This window comes from Eretmochelys imbricata, chromosome 1 (genome assembly GCF_965152235.1).
Source record: "Eretmochelys imbricata isolate rEreImb1 chromosome 1, rEreImb1.hap1, whole genome shotgun sequence".
In the NCBI taxonomy this organism is placed as follows: Eukaryota; Metazoa; Chordata; order Testudines; family Cheloniidae; genus Eretmochelys; species Eretmochelys imbricata.
Genome location: NC_135572.1, coordinates 40093979 through 40111686, shown reverse-complemented (window position 1 = coordinate 40111686; position 17708 = coordinate 40093979). Strand labels below are relative to the sequence as shown.

Below are 17708 nucleotides of genomic sequence, written 5' to 3'. Positions count from 1 at the left end.
TGCAGATGCCGTGTGTGCCCGCGGGGAGGCTGCGAATTAACAGGCACTAACGGCCTCGCTCCGATTCGTGACAGCGTCAGATTCGGCCTCCCCTGCGCACGGAGAGGCGCCCGCTCACGCAGGCAGGGGCCGCATCCCCTGCCCAGGCTCGGGCCCCCGGGCACGCGCGGGGCACGGCGCGCCCGGGCAGCGCGAGCCCCGCGGCGGGGACACCTGCCGCCGCAGCGCCACCGCCCCCCGGCGGCCGGCAACTGCGCTGGCGGCGCGCAGAGCATGCGCAGTAGCCACAGCCACGCCGCGGCCCTCCGCGTGGGAGGACAGGGAAAGCGCTCCCGAGCGGTGTGCGGGCGGAGCCATCTGGCCGAGTGGGCGGGGCAGCTGTGCTGGTCTGCCGGGGGCGGGGCCAGCGGAGCGAGTGTCCGACGCGCTCTGGTCCCGCGCGCTCGCTTGCTCGCTCGCAGCCTCACTGTCCACGGTGCAGCCGCCGCCGGAGGGATGAGCCAGTGACCCCAGCGGGAGTTCGGGGAAAGGAGCTTGATGGAAGCGATGTCCCCGCAACAGGATCACGTCGGGCAGGGGCGCTCGTCCTCTGTGAGCGGGGAGTCCAGAGCCTCCGCAGCCTCCGAGAGCAAGAAGGTGAGAGAGAGAGAGAGTGAGCCCCTCACACACATCCCCTCCAGTGGACCCGGGCAGCGGAGAGCCCCGAGAGCCCCTCACACACATCGCCTCCGATGCACCCGGGTAGTGGAGAGCCCCTCCCCTCCCATGCACCTAGGTAGTGAAGAGCCTCGAGCCCCTTATTCCCCCCCACCCATGCACCCGGGCAGCGGAGAGCCCCTCCCATGCACCTAGGTAGTGAAGAGCCTCGAGCCCCTTATTCCCCCCCACCCATGCACCCGGGCAGGGGAGAGCCCCTCCCCTCCCATGCACCTAGGTAGTGAAGAGCCTCGAGCCCCTTATTCCCCCCCGACCCCCGATGCACCCGGGCAGCGGAAAGCCGCGAGGACACCCCCATATTCCCTCCTCCCGGGCGGGCAGGGAGCGATCGAGCCCTCATTCCCTCCCCCCAGTTCCCAGGTATCAGTGCGGAGGAGGAAGCCCTACTTCCCCATCCCTTAGCCTGTGCCCCTGTTCCGAGATGATACGCCCCGGGCCCCATAGCGTTAACGCCCCTCCCTCTCCCGTGGCACCCCCGTCCCCGGCCCTGTGTTTGCAGGATGTCCCCGGACTCCCCCTCGGGTTGGCGCTGGCCGCGCCGTGCAGCTGGGTGTAAGGTTATGCTTTGCCGGATCCGCTCTGGCCCCGGCTGAACGAGCCATTCATTTAAAGTCATCGCCAAGAAGACCCGCGAAGTCCAGCCGGCCGCCCGCTGCGTCCCCCCGAGGGTGTGACTTAGGGCAAGAAGAGGACGCTGCTTGTTTGAATCCAGGGGTGTTTGTCACCCTCGGCACGGCTCGGTTTCCTGTGCTGAGTCTGCCTGCGACAGCGATGATTGCCATTAGCTGTTTTCGCTAGTAATTTGCCATAATGATCCACGCTGTGTCTAAGGGAAAAGCCACGGGGTTTGTTTCAAAGGAGCGGTTGACATGAACGTGAAGGATAGTGGCACAAACCAGAGATGTCCGTATATGTTCGGTGATGATTGAGAGAGACGCGGTTGAAGGTGATTGTTACTGATTAGATCGACTCCGGATTGACTCAGAATAGCCCCTTGTTCTGTAATTACTTTACTCCTGGTCTGCGCGTTGTCCGGCCGGGGCCAGCGGGGGAGGACTCTGGACGTTGCCCCACGCGCTTTTAAATTGAAAGAAACAAGAAAGGGGTTTCCGAGGAAGAAAATGAGCGCTAATAGTGTTCCATCAGTTATAGGAAAATCGGACACAGCTTGATATCCAAAGCCATCTTCAAAATCTCTTTCAAAATCAGTTAGGGTTTGTTTGTTTCCTTGCCTGATTATGTTGGATGCTAAATTTCCATTGTAATATACAGCCAGTTAAATTGTCTCTGCCATATTCTTTCCACAATGTAAAACAGGATCTCCTTTTTCATTTTAGATCGGCATATTGTGCATTATTTTTCCATTTGAAGCTCACTGAGAGAACCCAGGTTTCAGAGTGGTAGCCGTGTTAGTCTGTATCCGCAAAAACAAGGAGGAGTCCTTGTGGTTCCTTAGAGACTAACAAATTTATTTGGGCATAAGCTTTTGTGGGCTAAAACCCACTTCATCAGATGCATGGAGTTTGGATAGGGATCTCTTCTTGCTTACAGAGTTTGCATTAAAATGTCGTTAAATTCATGCAAACAAATACCTTTTCCTTAGAGAATTACACCGAATACTGCCAGATTGGTTCTTGGGATTATAATGCCTGGCTCGGTTGGGAATGTCCTTCATAAATCTTTCCAGCCCTAATTGTATCAGGTTAGGAGGGGAGTGAAACCTCTTTGGTAAAGGACACGCTTGTATTCAATCTTGTGCTTAGGCATGGAACTTTATTGGCCACAAGAGCAGTGCGGCGCTGTAGGGCAGCTACAAATCTTAGTCTCTCCATAATGCTGCTCCACGTGAAGAAACAATCCTTATGGCCAGAAAGCTTTTATGTTACATCTCAATTGCAGGGACAATAAAAAGAGTTGTATTTTCTATCTGACAATGAATGCAACCAGACTGAAAGTGCATGCTGCAGTACTGTAACCAGCCACTGCTCTGACCCAGTTCAGTGGCAGCAAGTAAAAATTTATAGATAAAACAAGTATCGGGGTAGCTGTAGATAGATAAAACAAGTATCGGAGGGTGCATCTCTATCCACAAAGCCAACAAGGAGTCCGGTGGAACCTTAAAGACTAACAGATTTATTTGGGCATAAGCTTTCATGGGTAAAAAACCACTTCTTCAGATGCACAGAGTGAAAATTACAGATGCAGGCATTATTATACTGACACATGAAGAGAAGGGAGTTACCTCACAAGTGGAGAACCAGTGTTGACGCCCTGTTCTCCACTTGTGAGGTAACTCCCTTCTCTTCATGTGTCAGTATAATAATGCCTGCATCTGTAATTTTCACTCTATGCATCTGAAGAAGTGGTTTTTTACCCATGAAAGCTTATGCCCAGATAAATCTGTTAATCTTTAAGATGCCACCGGACTCCTTGTTGGTTTTTATAGATAAAACCATCACCTAGAATATGTTTGGCTAAGATCAAATGTAGTACCAGTGAAATATTTGCTACATACCATTATGGGATATCCGCTGCACCCTCTTAAACTGGAACTATATCCAGCCCTGGCTGTTGATCTAATAGACACTTTCCATTTCTAAATACTATGATCTAAAATGTGGCCCCGAAGGTAGGGTTTTTTCTATTGTTCCTTCCCCATTTTCTGAATGGTTTCAGAGTAGCAGCCGTGTTAGTCTGTATTTGCAAAAAGAAAAGGAGTACTTGTGGCACCTTAGAGACTAACCAGTTTATTTGAGCGTGAGCTGTAGCTTACGAAAGCTTATGCTCAAATAAATTGGTTAGTCTCTAAGGTGCCGCAAGTACTCCTTTTCATTTTCTGAATGTAATCTCTGTGCATATTGTATCTTGCCACCTGTGAAAGCCGAAATGCCCTCTGAAATGAAGGGGGAACAAGAACAATAGAATGATAGGAAGCTTCAAATGCTGTGAGATTCAAAGTATTTTACTACAGCCTCCTTTGTGTAATTCAGCATTTTGGATGTAAATAATATAAAGTAATAGAGTGCATTGTTAATGGTGATACTGTCCAAACACTCAAGGACAGCCCTTGCTCCAAGGAGGTTACAGGCTAAGGAACTTTACTGCCCAAATTCTGCTCAGCCTCCAGCCAATGCTGAGAGGGAGCAAGGATGCTGATTAGCATGACCACTTCCCACAGATCCTGAGAGCCATGTCAGGATTCCATCTAGTGGAGGCACACAAAGTGGGATATGTATGTTTGAAAAGAAGCAGCTTGTGCCTCTGGCTTGTAAATGCTGCAGATGGCATGTAGCATTCTAGGTGAGGGTAAGGTTGGTCACGCTCTCGACTTTGCATATATTGGCCTTTGAGTTGATGATGTGGTGGCTTTTATAGATCCACATCCTTAGTGCTCTTTAAGTACTGCACTGGAAACCTGTCCTGCTGCTGCATGAGTGAGGAAGAGGCTTCCTATGATCTTGCTATACTAGTTCAACAGAGGTCAAGGCCTGGCCCTAGTTTTGCATGGAATGGAATCTCAAATGAGGTATCGTTACTGCTTAGATACTACAGTGATGGATACTCTGTAAGTACCTATATATCATGGTATTTATCTTACAGTGTGTGTATAACAGAAGAATGGATGGAATCCTTGTTGTTACAGTGGGAGATAAACTCCCTTGTGCGCTGGTTCCATATGAAATTATATGGGAGAGCAAGTTGGTAATAGATCAGTATAGAGACTGGTGACAGTCTCAAAGATCAAAATAGTGCTAATGGAGATATGATATTTAAGATTAAAGATGTTAAAATAGCTTCAACCTTCTGACATGAACCCTCTCAAAATAAAAGAGAGACTATCAGTAGCCACTAAATAACTCATTCTTCTTATCATGACTATATTTTACTCAGAGTCTGAATTAAGCTTACTTAGCAGAAATAGTTATGCTCTTCTGTGTTCCTCAGAACTCTATTTTATCTTAAGTTATTAGTTTGCATGTAGATGTCAAAGCAAATAGAAGGAGTGTGTGATCTCTGTTGAACCACAGGGCTGGAAGGTGGAAGCTGCCTACGTTTTGCTCCCAGCTCTACCATCTACTTGTGTGTGACTTTGTGCAAATAGCAGAACTTCTGCATGCCTCATCTTCTCTAGGTGCAAAAATGGATATAAGTAGTTACCTACCTCAGAGACTTTGTGAGGCATCGTCAATCGATGTTTGAGACGTTTGAAATACTTTGCACTTCTACATTTGACATAGAAGTGCAAAGTATTGTTGTGCTTGTGAAAAATCCAAAGTCAGTTTCTAAGCTGGTGTAAATTGGTACAGTGCCATTGACGTCAGAGGAGCTGTGCCAATTTACACCAGCTGAGGACCTGACTTTTGAGGGCTAGTCTATACATGGTTTTTGTGCTGATTTGAGGATATTTGTTTGTTTCTAAACCAATATAGTTAAATTGATGCAATTGCTGTGATCACGGGTATGGCTGTTGCTTACTATGCTAAGGAAGGAAGAATTCAGGTGATGTGGAAACTTGTACTTGGTGGATATAGTTAAAAAACTAGGGAGCAATATTAGAATAAGCAGGGGCAAGTATAACCTCCCCCTTTCACTGCCTCTTCATCCCCCTGTAAAAATAGGCAAATACATTTTGTTGTTTTCTCTCTCTACCTGCCAGCACCCTGATTACATTGCTTGTATGTTGTATCCCTTTCCTATGCCCTTATATTTTTTTATTTTGGAGTGTAAGCTCTTTGGGGCGCTGTTTATATCTTCCCATAAATTTGTATCATGCCTAGCACAAAGGGGTCAGATTTTGGGTGCTACTATAATAATATTACTGCTAATGATAACTGGAATCTTGGCTGCCTAGGGACACTTCTCACACCACACTTTTATCCTTGTAATGGAAAATTACTGCATAAGTTTAAGGTGATATGAGCAATTTTATGTCAAGTGAGGACTGAAAATAGTATGTAGTTAAGATTAACTAAATCATTAATCCACTTGCTGTTTAGGAATGAGCCAGTTATATGGCATGTATTGATTTATGATAACGTAGCACTGTACCTCAGTGCCCAGCAATGTTGCTTTAGTCAAGGATCCAGGATTAATGATTCTTTTTTGAGGGTGGCCATCCATGGGAAAAGTAGAAAGTTATATGTCTGGAGAATAAAATGATGTCCCAGTTTCTGAGTTTCCTGGCCTTGTTTTTTCACTCCAAGGTAGTAGCAGTCCTCAATAAAAACTGTAGTCCCCAGTACCTAGGAATTGCATATGTCACATCTTGTATGGACTCTGAGTTGTTTGCAGTATCTAGGTACAAGGGGAATGACTTAAGGAAGCAGAGACAGCCTGAACCCAAACTTCTGTTTTTTTTTATTAGCTTAAGGCTATTAGAATCCTTTGCTTCTCATGCATGTGTCTAGCAGATTCCTATGTACAATCTGTACTCACAGGTAAGCTCTCAGTTATGCTCTGGTAGTATTTATGACTCCTTTGTCTCCTCTTCTTCACCTGGAGACAGGTTAGCTGCATATTTACATTCTGTAGCCTGACACATGTAACCAAAGGCAGAGATACCTTGGAACCTAGCTGTGACCTGCTCCATCTATGTCAGTACATCAGGGAAACGAATGCACTCGGCACAATGAGCAAACATATCAGACACCCGAGGAAGGTGACATGAGACACATGCTTAGTGGATGCCTATCGTAGCTCCTGAGACCCTTCCGACCTTTCAGAAAATCCTACCAGAGATTAAATTAAAGCTTGGGTGTGTGAGAGAGTGAGGATCTCCCCATATTCTTTCAAATGATGGGAAGAAACTAGGCTTTAAGATGTATGTAATAGGATGGGATTCACAGCTTTCACGCCCGCCTGAATTTTATTAGTTCCCCAAATGGGATTTCTGCTGCATCAGTATTTCTCCATAGCCACTTGACATAGAGAAGAACTATATGAAGTTTGTCGGTTTTAAACTGCCGCTAGGAAAGCCCTGCACTACAGGAGCACGGACACAACTGTACCAAGTGTTAATCCTCCTCTTGCTGTGTGTGTATATGCGCACACTTGCCCGGTAGCAGAATAACGGGAATAAAGTAGAAGAGGAGGATAGCAAGGAAGTGCTGAAACACTGTTGGCAATAGGACTTGCTGATTTAGCATTCCGTTTTCCCTACAACCCCTTTCTCCAGTTTTTTGTTAATATTCCTCCTTCCCACCAGCATTTGAAACGACATAATAGGTGAGATCTGCCTGCCAGATTTAAATTAAAGCATTAAGAGTTTTGATCTAGGGTAGTAGTATGACTGCTGATAGCATATCTCTTCTTGCTCATAATTTCTCTTACTGATCTTCTGTTTTCCTACCCCAACTTTGCTTTTAGTCTCTGTCTCTTACTGTGCACTCTGCCACCCGTTCATCCTCTTGTATTGATGTCTCTCCTCTCATGCCCCTCTAATTGTTTTCTCTTTAATTAGCCCTCTTAAATTGACTTTATTTTTGGGAAAGTCCTTGTAAGTAAGTAAGTAAAAGTATGTTGTCAGTGTAAACAGTCACTCAGTAGTTTGCTAAATATTCACCTGATCTACCTTTATCGTAGATGAGCCTTGAGAAGGACATTTTACATTCTGTAAATTTATGGAGCATCCAAACACACTCACTACAGGCTAACCTAATAACAGCTGAACTGTCAACTCATGAAGCAATCAGAATCATTCTGATTAAAAGAGGTCAAGAATGGGGTAGAAAGTTATAAACAGCCCTGTTGTCCTACTGAAGAAATAGTGAACTTCTTGGGGTTTAATTTATTTATATTCAATGCGTACTGTATGACTTTGACAAATATTAGATTAAGGCATGCAGAAAAGAGAAATAAACAACATAAAGGGCTTATTACCTACTAAGTTATAAATGGCCTAGTGCAGCAGTTCTCAAACTGGGTCAGGTCAAACTGGGTCATTTAATGGGGTCACCAGGGCTGGCTTATACTTGCTAGGGCCTGGGGCCAGAGCCAGAGTCCCAGTGCCCCGGGCCAAAGCTGAAGCCCAAGCCCAACTGCTTCAGCCCTGGACAGCGGGGCTTAGGTTACAGGCCCGCTGCCTGGGGCTGAAGCCCTTGGGTTTTGGCTTTGCCCCATTTCTCCCACCCTCACCTGGGGCAGTTGGGCTTGGGCTTTGGCCCCCACACCTCAGGCAGAAGGGCTCGGGCAACCTCAGTCCCCCATCCTGGGGTCTTGTGGTAATTTTTGTTGTCAGAAAGGAGTCGTGGTGCAATGAAGTTTGAGAAACCCTGGCTTAGTGATACCTTTGCAATCTAGCTGTGAAATATACTCAGAGTGCTGATGCACAAGTAGATCTTGAAAGATAAACTGTTGGACAGTGAGCAATATTTTGGGGCTTTTTTTTAGTCTTAGTAAAACAATTATTTGTAAATCTTGGTACAGGCTTCCTTAAAAGTCTGTAAACATGAATTAAGTATAACATAACTAAACCATAAAGCGTGTATGCCCTGATATTTTTGTTGTTACTTCAAACATCAAGAGGGCAGAGTTTGTACGAATGAAATCATTAACTGTTCTTATTGACTTAAAACTCACTCTATAAAATCTTTGTTTAAAGCGGGTTTCTTTTCATTAAAAGAAAAGCAAAGAGTTGAAGGGTCCAGATTTACCACCGAAAAGAGCAAAATCCTCTGCTTGCAGAACAAGTATAGCAGTGATAGTGTGGGTGAAGATTGCAGTAGCTAGCCACTGTGCTTCAGTCCTGACCCGCTTTTAGGGATGGAGAAGTTAATTCAGTTTCCAGACAAGTATAATCCTTTTGATTCTAGTGAGTGAGCCAACAAGGGTGTCTGCCTTTTACAGAGGTGGTGTTTGTGCTGTGGTCACCTATCCACTAAGGATAGATTGAGATTTTCGTCCCATTTCACGTAGATCACTGAATCATCCTCAGATGGTATTGATTTTTCCTCTGGGTTCAGACCATTGGCTTAGAGGCCAAAGGTTCCATATTTCATTATCAAGATTGCAAGCCCTTCTGTTCCCATCCTCTCCTTAAAAAGAAAGTGTCTTACAGTTAAAAAAAAAAATCTGACATTCTTGCATTGTATGTTGCTGAGATACATCAGCAATATTCATTCTGTGAACACACATACATTCTGTAAACTTGATTCTGCTCTAATTTTGTCATTGATTTAAATGGGAGCTGGACCAGATCTTTGATTTCTTTAGGACACAACAAGGTTCATGTATTAATCTAAATATGGTATTGAGTGAGCTTAGATTATTTGAGCATGAAAAAAAACATTATGCTAGGATGATCACAAAAGAAGTAAATCAAAACTTAGTTGCACGTTGAGGGCTAGGGGTCTGTGTGTAGAATAAGCTGAGGATCAGGGCCTTAAATAGTTTAATAGTATCAGTATTATGTGAGACTGGAGGGTAATGTGTAAAAATACTACATAAATCAGAATGGTAGAGCTATCAAATAGCTGAAAAAGGATGTGTGTTCATTTCACTAACCTGGAAAAGAGTGATCAGACACCTATTTTGCTTCTCGAGATGCTCATAAAAATTATAAACACTGTACCACTTACATCTGGTATCTTAATTATTTTTCCCCACAAAAGAAATCATATGTGCAATGAATTCTTTCTGTGTTCTCTACTTAACAAATGCCCTGCTGATCTCTTTCCAGGCCTAATATAATGAAATACTATGCAGAAATCATAAGAAAGTGCTGTATTTTCAGTTAGGTTTGTTTTTTATAAAAAAAAAAAAAAAAAAAGCTCCACTCAAGAACTGTCATACATTAGCTTTTTCACAGAATGGAGATTAATACCATAATTGAGCAACACAATATAAAGTGACTGTCCACTTAAACTACTAGCCAAAATTAGTTTAATGCTTGAATTGAGGAATGGACTTCCCTGGAGCAGATGACTAGGTTGATACTCGGAGTAAAGGCTGGCAGTTTTACTGCTCATCCTTCCATCAATAAGATTACAAGATCTAATTTTTTAAATGATTTGGGCCAGAACCTGTAAATTTAGCATAACTCAGTTGAACTCTGTGGAGCTATGCTAGTTTATATCAGGTGAGGATCTGGCATTGTATGTACAGTTTCTTTGCAGTGATAACACTTTAATATGGTATTATAACCCCAACAGAAAACTTTAAAGTGAAATTAAGATTACAGGTTCATTTCTGTGGTTTGAGTTTTAAAAAAAAATAGAAACTCAAGAAACATAGCGATAATGTAAAATTTAGAAGAAACCCACACCTATGAAAGTATGTAAATGTAAGTGAAGTACAGTACCTTAACTCTGCCCCTTACAGATGCCAGCCTACCATCTTTGCCATGCAGAGTACTAAAAATGTGCATCAAATAGGGCTCTGTGTCTGTCACGGAGGTCACCAAAGTCATGGATTCTGTGACTTTTCGTGACCTCTGTGACTTCTGTAGCAGCCAGTGTGGCTGACCTCAGGGCCGCCCAAGCAGCTGGCTCTAGGGCCAGCTGCTCATGTGGCCCCGGGGACAGCTGCTCTGGGCGCTGCTTAGGAGGCCCCGGGCAGCTGGCCCCATCTCCTGAGCAGCTGCTGCTTGGCGGTCCCCGCCACTGGTCCCAGGGTGGCCAGAGCAGCTGCTGTCAGCAGCCCCCAGCAGCGATCCTGGGGCAGCCAGAGCAGCTGCGGTTGGCTTGGCAGCCCCCAGCGGCTGGTCCCACTGCCCACCTGCCCAGCAGCGACCCTCTCTTCCCCTTCCCCTTCCCCCAAGATTTAGTATGGGGTATTTATAGTACAACTCATGGACAGGTCACAGGCCATGAATTTTTGTTTATTGCCCGGGACCTGTCCATGAGTTTTACTAAAAATACCCATGACTAAATCGTAGCCTTATTCATAGGATATTGATTTTTATAATGTTCCATATCTGCATGCCTCTGCCAGTGAGGATTTGTTACCATACTACTTTCCTTTATTTATATAAATGTTAGAATTTCATGATCTGGACATATGGGATTTGTATATGGAGAAACGCTGGCTCTGTGTCTGTTGTCGCTCCTCCCCCTAATCCCTTGCCCTCTGCTTGCTCTTCATTGCCCTACAGATCCTCTCAGGTCTCCTAAGTGCTGCCAGCAGGAGACCTCAGGGTGTGTATGTGCATATACAAACACGGGTGGGGAAGCTAGAGATAACAAACGTCTTGGGTGCAGTTCGCTAGACCAGGAAGCTGTCTCATTCCCCCACAGAATAAATGAAGTAAATTAACTTAATTTTAATTGTTTCCCACTCTCAATTCTTTAAATTAGGAATCTGTCTAAATAAATAAAAATTAGAAGAACTTTATAGCTGTGTTGAGCAGTACTTTTGAAATGTTTTCATTTTCAAAGAGCTGGCCTGACTAACTTCACTCTTGGTTGGGAAATTCTCCTTTTTCCTAAGACAAGCCTCTTTAGCGATCTTTTTATGTTTTGAGGCCTCTCTGCAAGGCTAGAGACTTGAAAGCTTATGTCTACAGCAGTAATTTGAGTCCTATTTGAACTTGCTGGAGTCTGATACTCATTTATTATTATTCTACCATGGAGTATTGCATAGTTTTTCCTCTCAGTGAAGAATGTAATATGAACCGTCCCTAACAAGTTTTGTGCTATATTAAGAATACAAATTGTCAGAAGAATCAATAGTCCTCTAAAATGTTTAATAGTATTTAGTGGTTATTGTTAGCCTAAAGGAAGAAAATCCTGGATCATAATTGACTGAAAAGTCATGGGATAAATCTTAAGAGTTTTATTTTTGTTTGTTCTCCGTGGTCACCAATCCTGAGATCTGGAACAATGTTAAAGGAAAATTCTAGTGTTTTTATATCAAAGCTTGTGAGGACAGACACATGTCTTAGAAGCTATAGACTAGGGGCATATCTCTCAACCTTCAGTGCATGACACAGTCAATCCAAATGTGTGACAAATGACCAAAATGTGGAATACCTGGGTTTTGCTGCACAATGTGCCACGTTAGACAAGTTATAGTGATTTTGTGTAAGCTATAGAATCTGTATTTAAGAACACATCTTCACTAGGTGAATTAAATACACCAGTTTTTTTTAAAAGAAACTGGAAAAAACAAATTCTACCATGACTACCAGGGTTGGGGTGGATCCTGGTTGCACCAGCACAGACCTCTATCAGTTGAGCTAAAATAGTAACTTATCTTTTCTGAGGGCCAGCCATTAAAGGGGGATGTCACACATGCTTTGCCAACTAATTACTAGACATCAGAAGAATGTTGGAGAGGTCAGGAAATCTAGGGTTTTTTCCTGACTGTTTGAGGGGAGCGGTAGTGGTTAGAACAGTGGTCTGTTTGAAAGTCAATGTAATGTGTACTCGTAAATCCTTTGGGTGCTTTTGAAAATCTCCTCCTTGGGGGAAGAATAATCTTATTTGTTTTTCACTTTATTGTAATACTCAGCTTCACACAATAGAAAAATATGCTGCTCTCTAGAACTACTTCTATTTTTCTCTTTTCCCCCCCTCTTTCTTCACCATCCTTTGTCTTTCTCTATATCTTCCTTAAAAAGCCTTTTCTTTTTGCGGATACAGACTAACATGGCTGCTACTCTGAAATATATCTTCCTTGTCTGTCTTCCCTCGTTTATTCCTTCCCTGTAGTAATCCCCAATTTCTTCCCTGCCTTCTGTGAGTTTCACTGTCATTTGCTTTCCCATTCTATCCAATAATCAGCAATTAAATAGTTAATACTGACACTTAGTGTTATCAGTCTTTAGAGAGAGCACTCCAGTTAGATTAATGGAGACAGGAGCTAAATGTCTGTATACATTCAGTTAGCGTTTACAATCTCACCTCTGGTTCCTTTTGTTTCTCTTTCCAATCAGAAGATGAAGAGCCTGGCTCAAAGACGTCAGTCTGCACCATCTCTGGTCCTCAGCAAAGCACTTAACAAGTCCAGAACTATTACCAGGTGAGTTGATGTATTTTGCTGGTTGTGCTTTTTCCAGTTCCTGAGCCCAAATCCTGAGATGTTTTTGACAAGCAGTTATCCATACCAGGCTAAATTATGTCTTCAGGCACAGCCATATTGAGGAGTAGTAGGAGGTGCCTTCACTGCTAACTACATTGGCATAATATCTACTGGAAGGCATAACGCATCCAGAGGTGCTGCGTGGAATGCATGGAGAGGTGGCTCTTGCTACAACTTTTAAAAGGCATTTTCAGTGCTGCTCTCTAGCACAGCTATCCTAATGCTGGCTGATATGCCAAGGAGGCAAGCATAGCTGCTCTCCGGCCACACCCAGGCCTGCCTTATTTGAGCTCCTCAGCCCATCAGCCAGCATTCGTCAACCCCATTCCTTTTGCACTGGAAACCAAATCATGGCTGCCTGCTCTGGTGATGGAATGAGCGGGGAAGGAGGGGGAATGGTTCCCTCTTTCATTCTCTCCCCTCCCCCTTGCCCCTGTGCAGCACAAAGTATAGTTCAGTATCCGTTGCTGTATGAGCTAAGTTTCTGTGATACATTACTGTATATAACTCTCCTCTTATGCTATGTTGACATCTTATTAACAATTCAGTAGACTTTAAACCTGCAAAGTACCAATGTTTATGAAATAGTGAACAGTCAAGTAGAATGTTATTATGTCAGACTAAATGGAGAATCTTACTGAGAAGCATAACTGAGGAAAGTTAAAGCACAACTACGCAAAGAATCACTTTCTCCCACACTGTGGTATGGAATTGAGGGAATTAATGTGTGGGCCTTGGAAAATTTGCTGTTTGATCTACTTAATACCTGAATCCATGTTTATCATCCAGTGGAATTCCAGAGCATTTGAAAAATCTGAAAAGAATAATGAGAAAATATCAAAGTTGCAAAAGAACAAAGGAAAGTAAATTGAAAGTACTAGACACTGCTACAGGTCTTTTTTTTTTTGTCTTTGAATCAAAAGGAGAAACATAGAAAAAAACCTCTAAATGGTGTTTACACTACTTTGTGCAGTCTTCATGGGATTGGAAACCTGGAACTCATGGGTTCTGGCCCTGGCTCTGACACTTCCTCTGTAACTGTGAACCAGTCACTTAACTGCTCTGTTTTAGTTTCTAGGTTACTTACCTTCCTCATTAAGGGGTTAGTTATGACTCAGAGTCTATGGTAACTCATATTTATGATCTGTTATTTACTATTTCCTCACCATCTTTGCAACTACCTTAACATTTGTGATTTCACAGAACACTTTTTCATGCAGAATTGAATTTCTCAAAGCAGAGAGGGGTTTGCATCTTCCTATATATATATATGTGAGTGGTGACAGCTTGAGGTTGTGATTAGACACACGGAGACAGGCTCCCACAATAATGAGTCTTCAGAGTTTTCCTCAGCTTGTTGGCATCTAGCTCAACATCTGTCCATCCTTGAATGGTCCCGTGTCTAGAGCCAGCTGTATCTGCAGTAGCTCAGTATTCTCCCCTTGGAAGGGATAAGCAAGGGCTCAGCTTAGTTAATGTCTGGTGCTTTCAATACGTACAGAACTATATAAAAGAACTAAGTGTTATATCCCACTGTCCTCAGATAATGGACTTTTCCAATAGTATGGGTCTCATTTATAATGATCCCCCAAAAGTCAATCATTAGGAGCCATTTCTACCAACAGAGAGTCCTAAAATTTTAGGACCTGCTCTGTTGAGTTCAGTGACAGAACTTTCCTTCACTATACTAGAATCAGGCTTGTGCCCTTAGAAAGGAATACAAGGTAACCCTTTGGATCGTCCGGTATTTTCATTTTTCACTAGGATTGTAATTTCTGTATTACCCTATTCAGCTTTCCTCTTCTGTTGCACAAAACGCATTCCTCTTCTTCAATAAACGGGATGAGTTTGAACTTCCTGCTCTGCTTGTTGTGTAAATGTTTAACTCTTGTGAAGTGTTCTCTCATTTTAAAAGAGAGCTAAAGAACAAAAAAACAACTGTTTTCTAATCTCCAAATATTTTCTCTCTCAGCTATTTTAGCACTTAGTTCCCTTTTGTAAGCAAAATCCATTATTCTCCTTCTGGCAGTGATCCCCAATGCCAGTACTCCAATACTCTGATTTGTTAATGGTTGATTAATCACTTGTAGATAATAAGATCCTATGCAAAGTTAGCATACATCTGTGAGGTATTTTATATTAATCGTCTCACCTCAACAGCTGGTTCGCCTCAATATTTGTTGAAATTAATGAGCAAGTGCAAAGATTTTTATAAGGGCAGGAAATACTTCGAAACATGAGTCGGTTCATATTTCAATAGCAGTTTATATATCTCAGGTGTCCTCAGACTGCATACGACACAACTTAATAAAAATGCAAGTGCAGGGCAAACTTGCCTTCAGGCAATGTAAAGATTATTCACAGTACTTTTTTTTTTTTTTTTTTTCCCCTTAAAGAAACTGTTCTGATGTATGGAGGTAGCTGTTTTAGCATTCAGTGAATTACTTATCATGGCAATTGGCAGAAATTTGGAGTATAGAAGAGTCTGAATGTTTTATAAGATGGTTGCTATAGTGCTGTGATCTAGGGCTGTGTGGCTGTTACTCTAGATTTACACTGGTGTAATCCCATTAATACCAATGGAATTAATCTGGATTTACACCAGAATAACAGTAGAATATGGCCTATTGTCTCCAAAGGATGAAAATATTCGGAATGTTCTTTCGCTCTTATTTTTGGTTTTCTTCTTCTCCGTACAAGCCAGCCTGTCTGTCTTCACAAAGTAACACTGGATGATCATGCTAGCACTTTTTTCAGGTAATTTAGATGGCTGCATTTGAAGTACTTTGAGCAGGTTTTACACTAGAAATATAATGAAAAGACTGCCCCAGTGTATCATGACCTTGATATGGAACAGCTTGAGTATTCCCAGGGTCCTGAGAGCAGTGCCGTTGGGAGTCTTGCACTCCTGGCAGGTTCACCCAAAGCGGAAAAGTAAGCTTCCAGATGAACACCAAAAAATAACCAAACAGAGTGAGGAGCAGCAATCGTGGCCAGAGAATTCGGGAGACATGACCTCAACAATGATGCACTGAGTGAGACCTGACATGTAGAAGGACAGCTCAAGGAACAAAGTGGTAGTTACACTTTGTTCTGGAAAGTAACAGGTGACGATGAGGGACGAATCCAGGGCGTTGGTTTTGCCATTAAAAAAAAAAATCGTCAACCAACTCTCGGAATTATCACTTAGCATCAATGAATGACTCATGACCCTCTGCCTTAAACTTGCCAAGAACCAGCATGCAACACTCATCAGTGCATATACTCCAACCCTTGATGCTGATGAGGAAACCACAGAAGAATTCTACATCAACCTTGACCAAATTTTCTCCATCATCCCCAAAGAGGACACACTCCTACTCCCTTAAAGATTTTAATGCAAGAGTTGGACGTGACTCTGAGCTCTGGAATGGCATGATTGGAAAGGAAGGAGTGGGTGAGACCAATTCTAACGGAATTCTTCTCCTAACAAAATGCACAGAACACAACCTAATTATCACGAACGCTAGGTTCCACCAAAAGAACAAGTACAAGACATCATGAGAACACCCGGGGTCTAAGTATTGGCATCTGATCAACTATGTCATTGTCCGTGATTGTGAAGACGTTTACATCACCAAAGTGATGACAGGTGCCGAAAATTGTTGGATGGACAGTCACTGCATCTGCTCCATTACTTCTATCAAACTTGCATCAAAACAACAAATGTGGAAGAAATCAACCAGATGGAAGATCAGTGTTGAGAGTCTCAAGGACCCAACTAAATGTGACCTTTTCTGGCAGTGCCTCCCTGAGAAACTGATGAATACCAAAACTGAGATGTAGAGCCCCGAAGATCACTGGAAAGCACTCAAATCAGCTGTGTATGCTGCATGTGAGAGAACACTGGGCTTCTCAGCCAGGAAACACCAACACTGGTTTGATGAGAAGGATCAGGAAATCCAAGATCTGATCAACTGTAAGCACAAGGCCTTTTGTGCTTGGCAGAATTACATCAATTCCAAGCAGAAGCCATATGTCCACCATCAACTCAAAGCTGAGGTTCAAAGGAAAATACATGAAATGAAGAACAAGTGGTGGGAGAACAAAACAAAGGAGATCCCAACAACTCGCGAACACCCATGATGTGCACAGATTCTTCAACGCCACTAACGCCCTCTATGGACCCAGCACCCAAGAGCTAACCCCCCTTAGATCCAGGGATGGATCCAACCTCCTCAGGGACAATGAATTGACCAATGAATGATGGAAAATACTTTGAAGACCTCCTTAATCACGACTCCAATGTTGACAAAAGCATCTTTGATGGGATGTTGAGGGGTTAAGTCAAGGATGACCTTAGAACCCCACCAACACTCATTAAGGTAAAAGAAGCCATCAAGCAGATGAAGAACAATAAGGCATCTGGACCTGATGGAATCCCCACCAAAATCTTCAAAGAAGGAGGAGAAGAACTGTATCACCAGCTTTATGCCCTAATGTTCAAGATTTGGAATTCAGAAGAAATCCCAGACGATCTTAGGGATGCCATGATCATGACCATCTACAAGAAAGAAGACAGATCGGATTGTGGAAACTATTGGGGAATTGCCCCGTTGTCCACTTCCAGAAAGATTCTTGCCAGAATTCTCCTCAACTGGCTGCTTCCTCTTACCGAGGAAATCCTCCCAGAATTGCAGTGCAGATTCAGACTGTCTCAAGGTACCACCAACATGATCTTCACCACCCACCAACTTCAAGAAAAATGCTGCAAACATCATCAACCTCTGTATATGATCTTTACTGACCTCACAAAAACATTAGACTCTTATCAGTTGTGAGAATCTGTGGAGAGTTCTCGTTAAATTTGGATGCCCACCAAAAATTGTTGATGTCTTCTGACTCCTCCATGACAACATGTCTGTGATGGTGGTCAGCAACGGCTCCAAAATGGACCCCTTCCTAGTCAAGACAGGAGTCAAGCAAGGCTGCGA

General features: G+C 43.3%; 1 protein-coding gene across 1 annotated transcript in view; it reads left to right on the top strand.

The window, feature by feature from the left end:
* The first annotated feature begins 537 nt into the window (after nucleotides 1-537).
* ARHGAP20 (Rho GTPase activating protein 20) overlaps nucleotides 538-17708 on the top strand; it is a 90458-nt gene continuing 73287 nt past the window's right edge. Inside the window, exons 1-2 of the mRNA XM_077805971.1 lie at nucleotides 538-636; nucleotides 12590-12675. Coding sequence (XP_077662097.1) covers nucleotides 538-636; nucleotides 12590-12675 — 185 coding nt within the window. The remainder of the gene's footprint in view (nucleotides 637-12589; nucleotides 12676-17708) is intronic.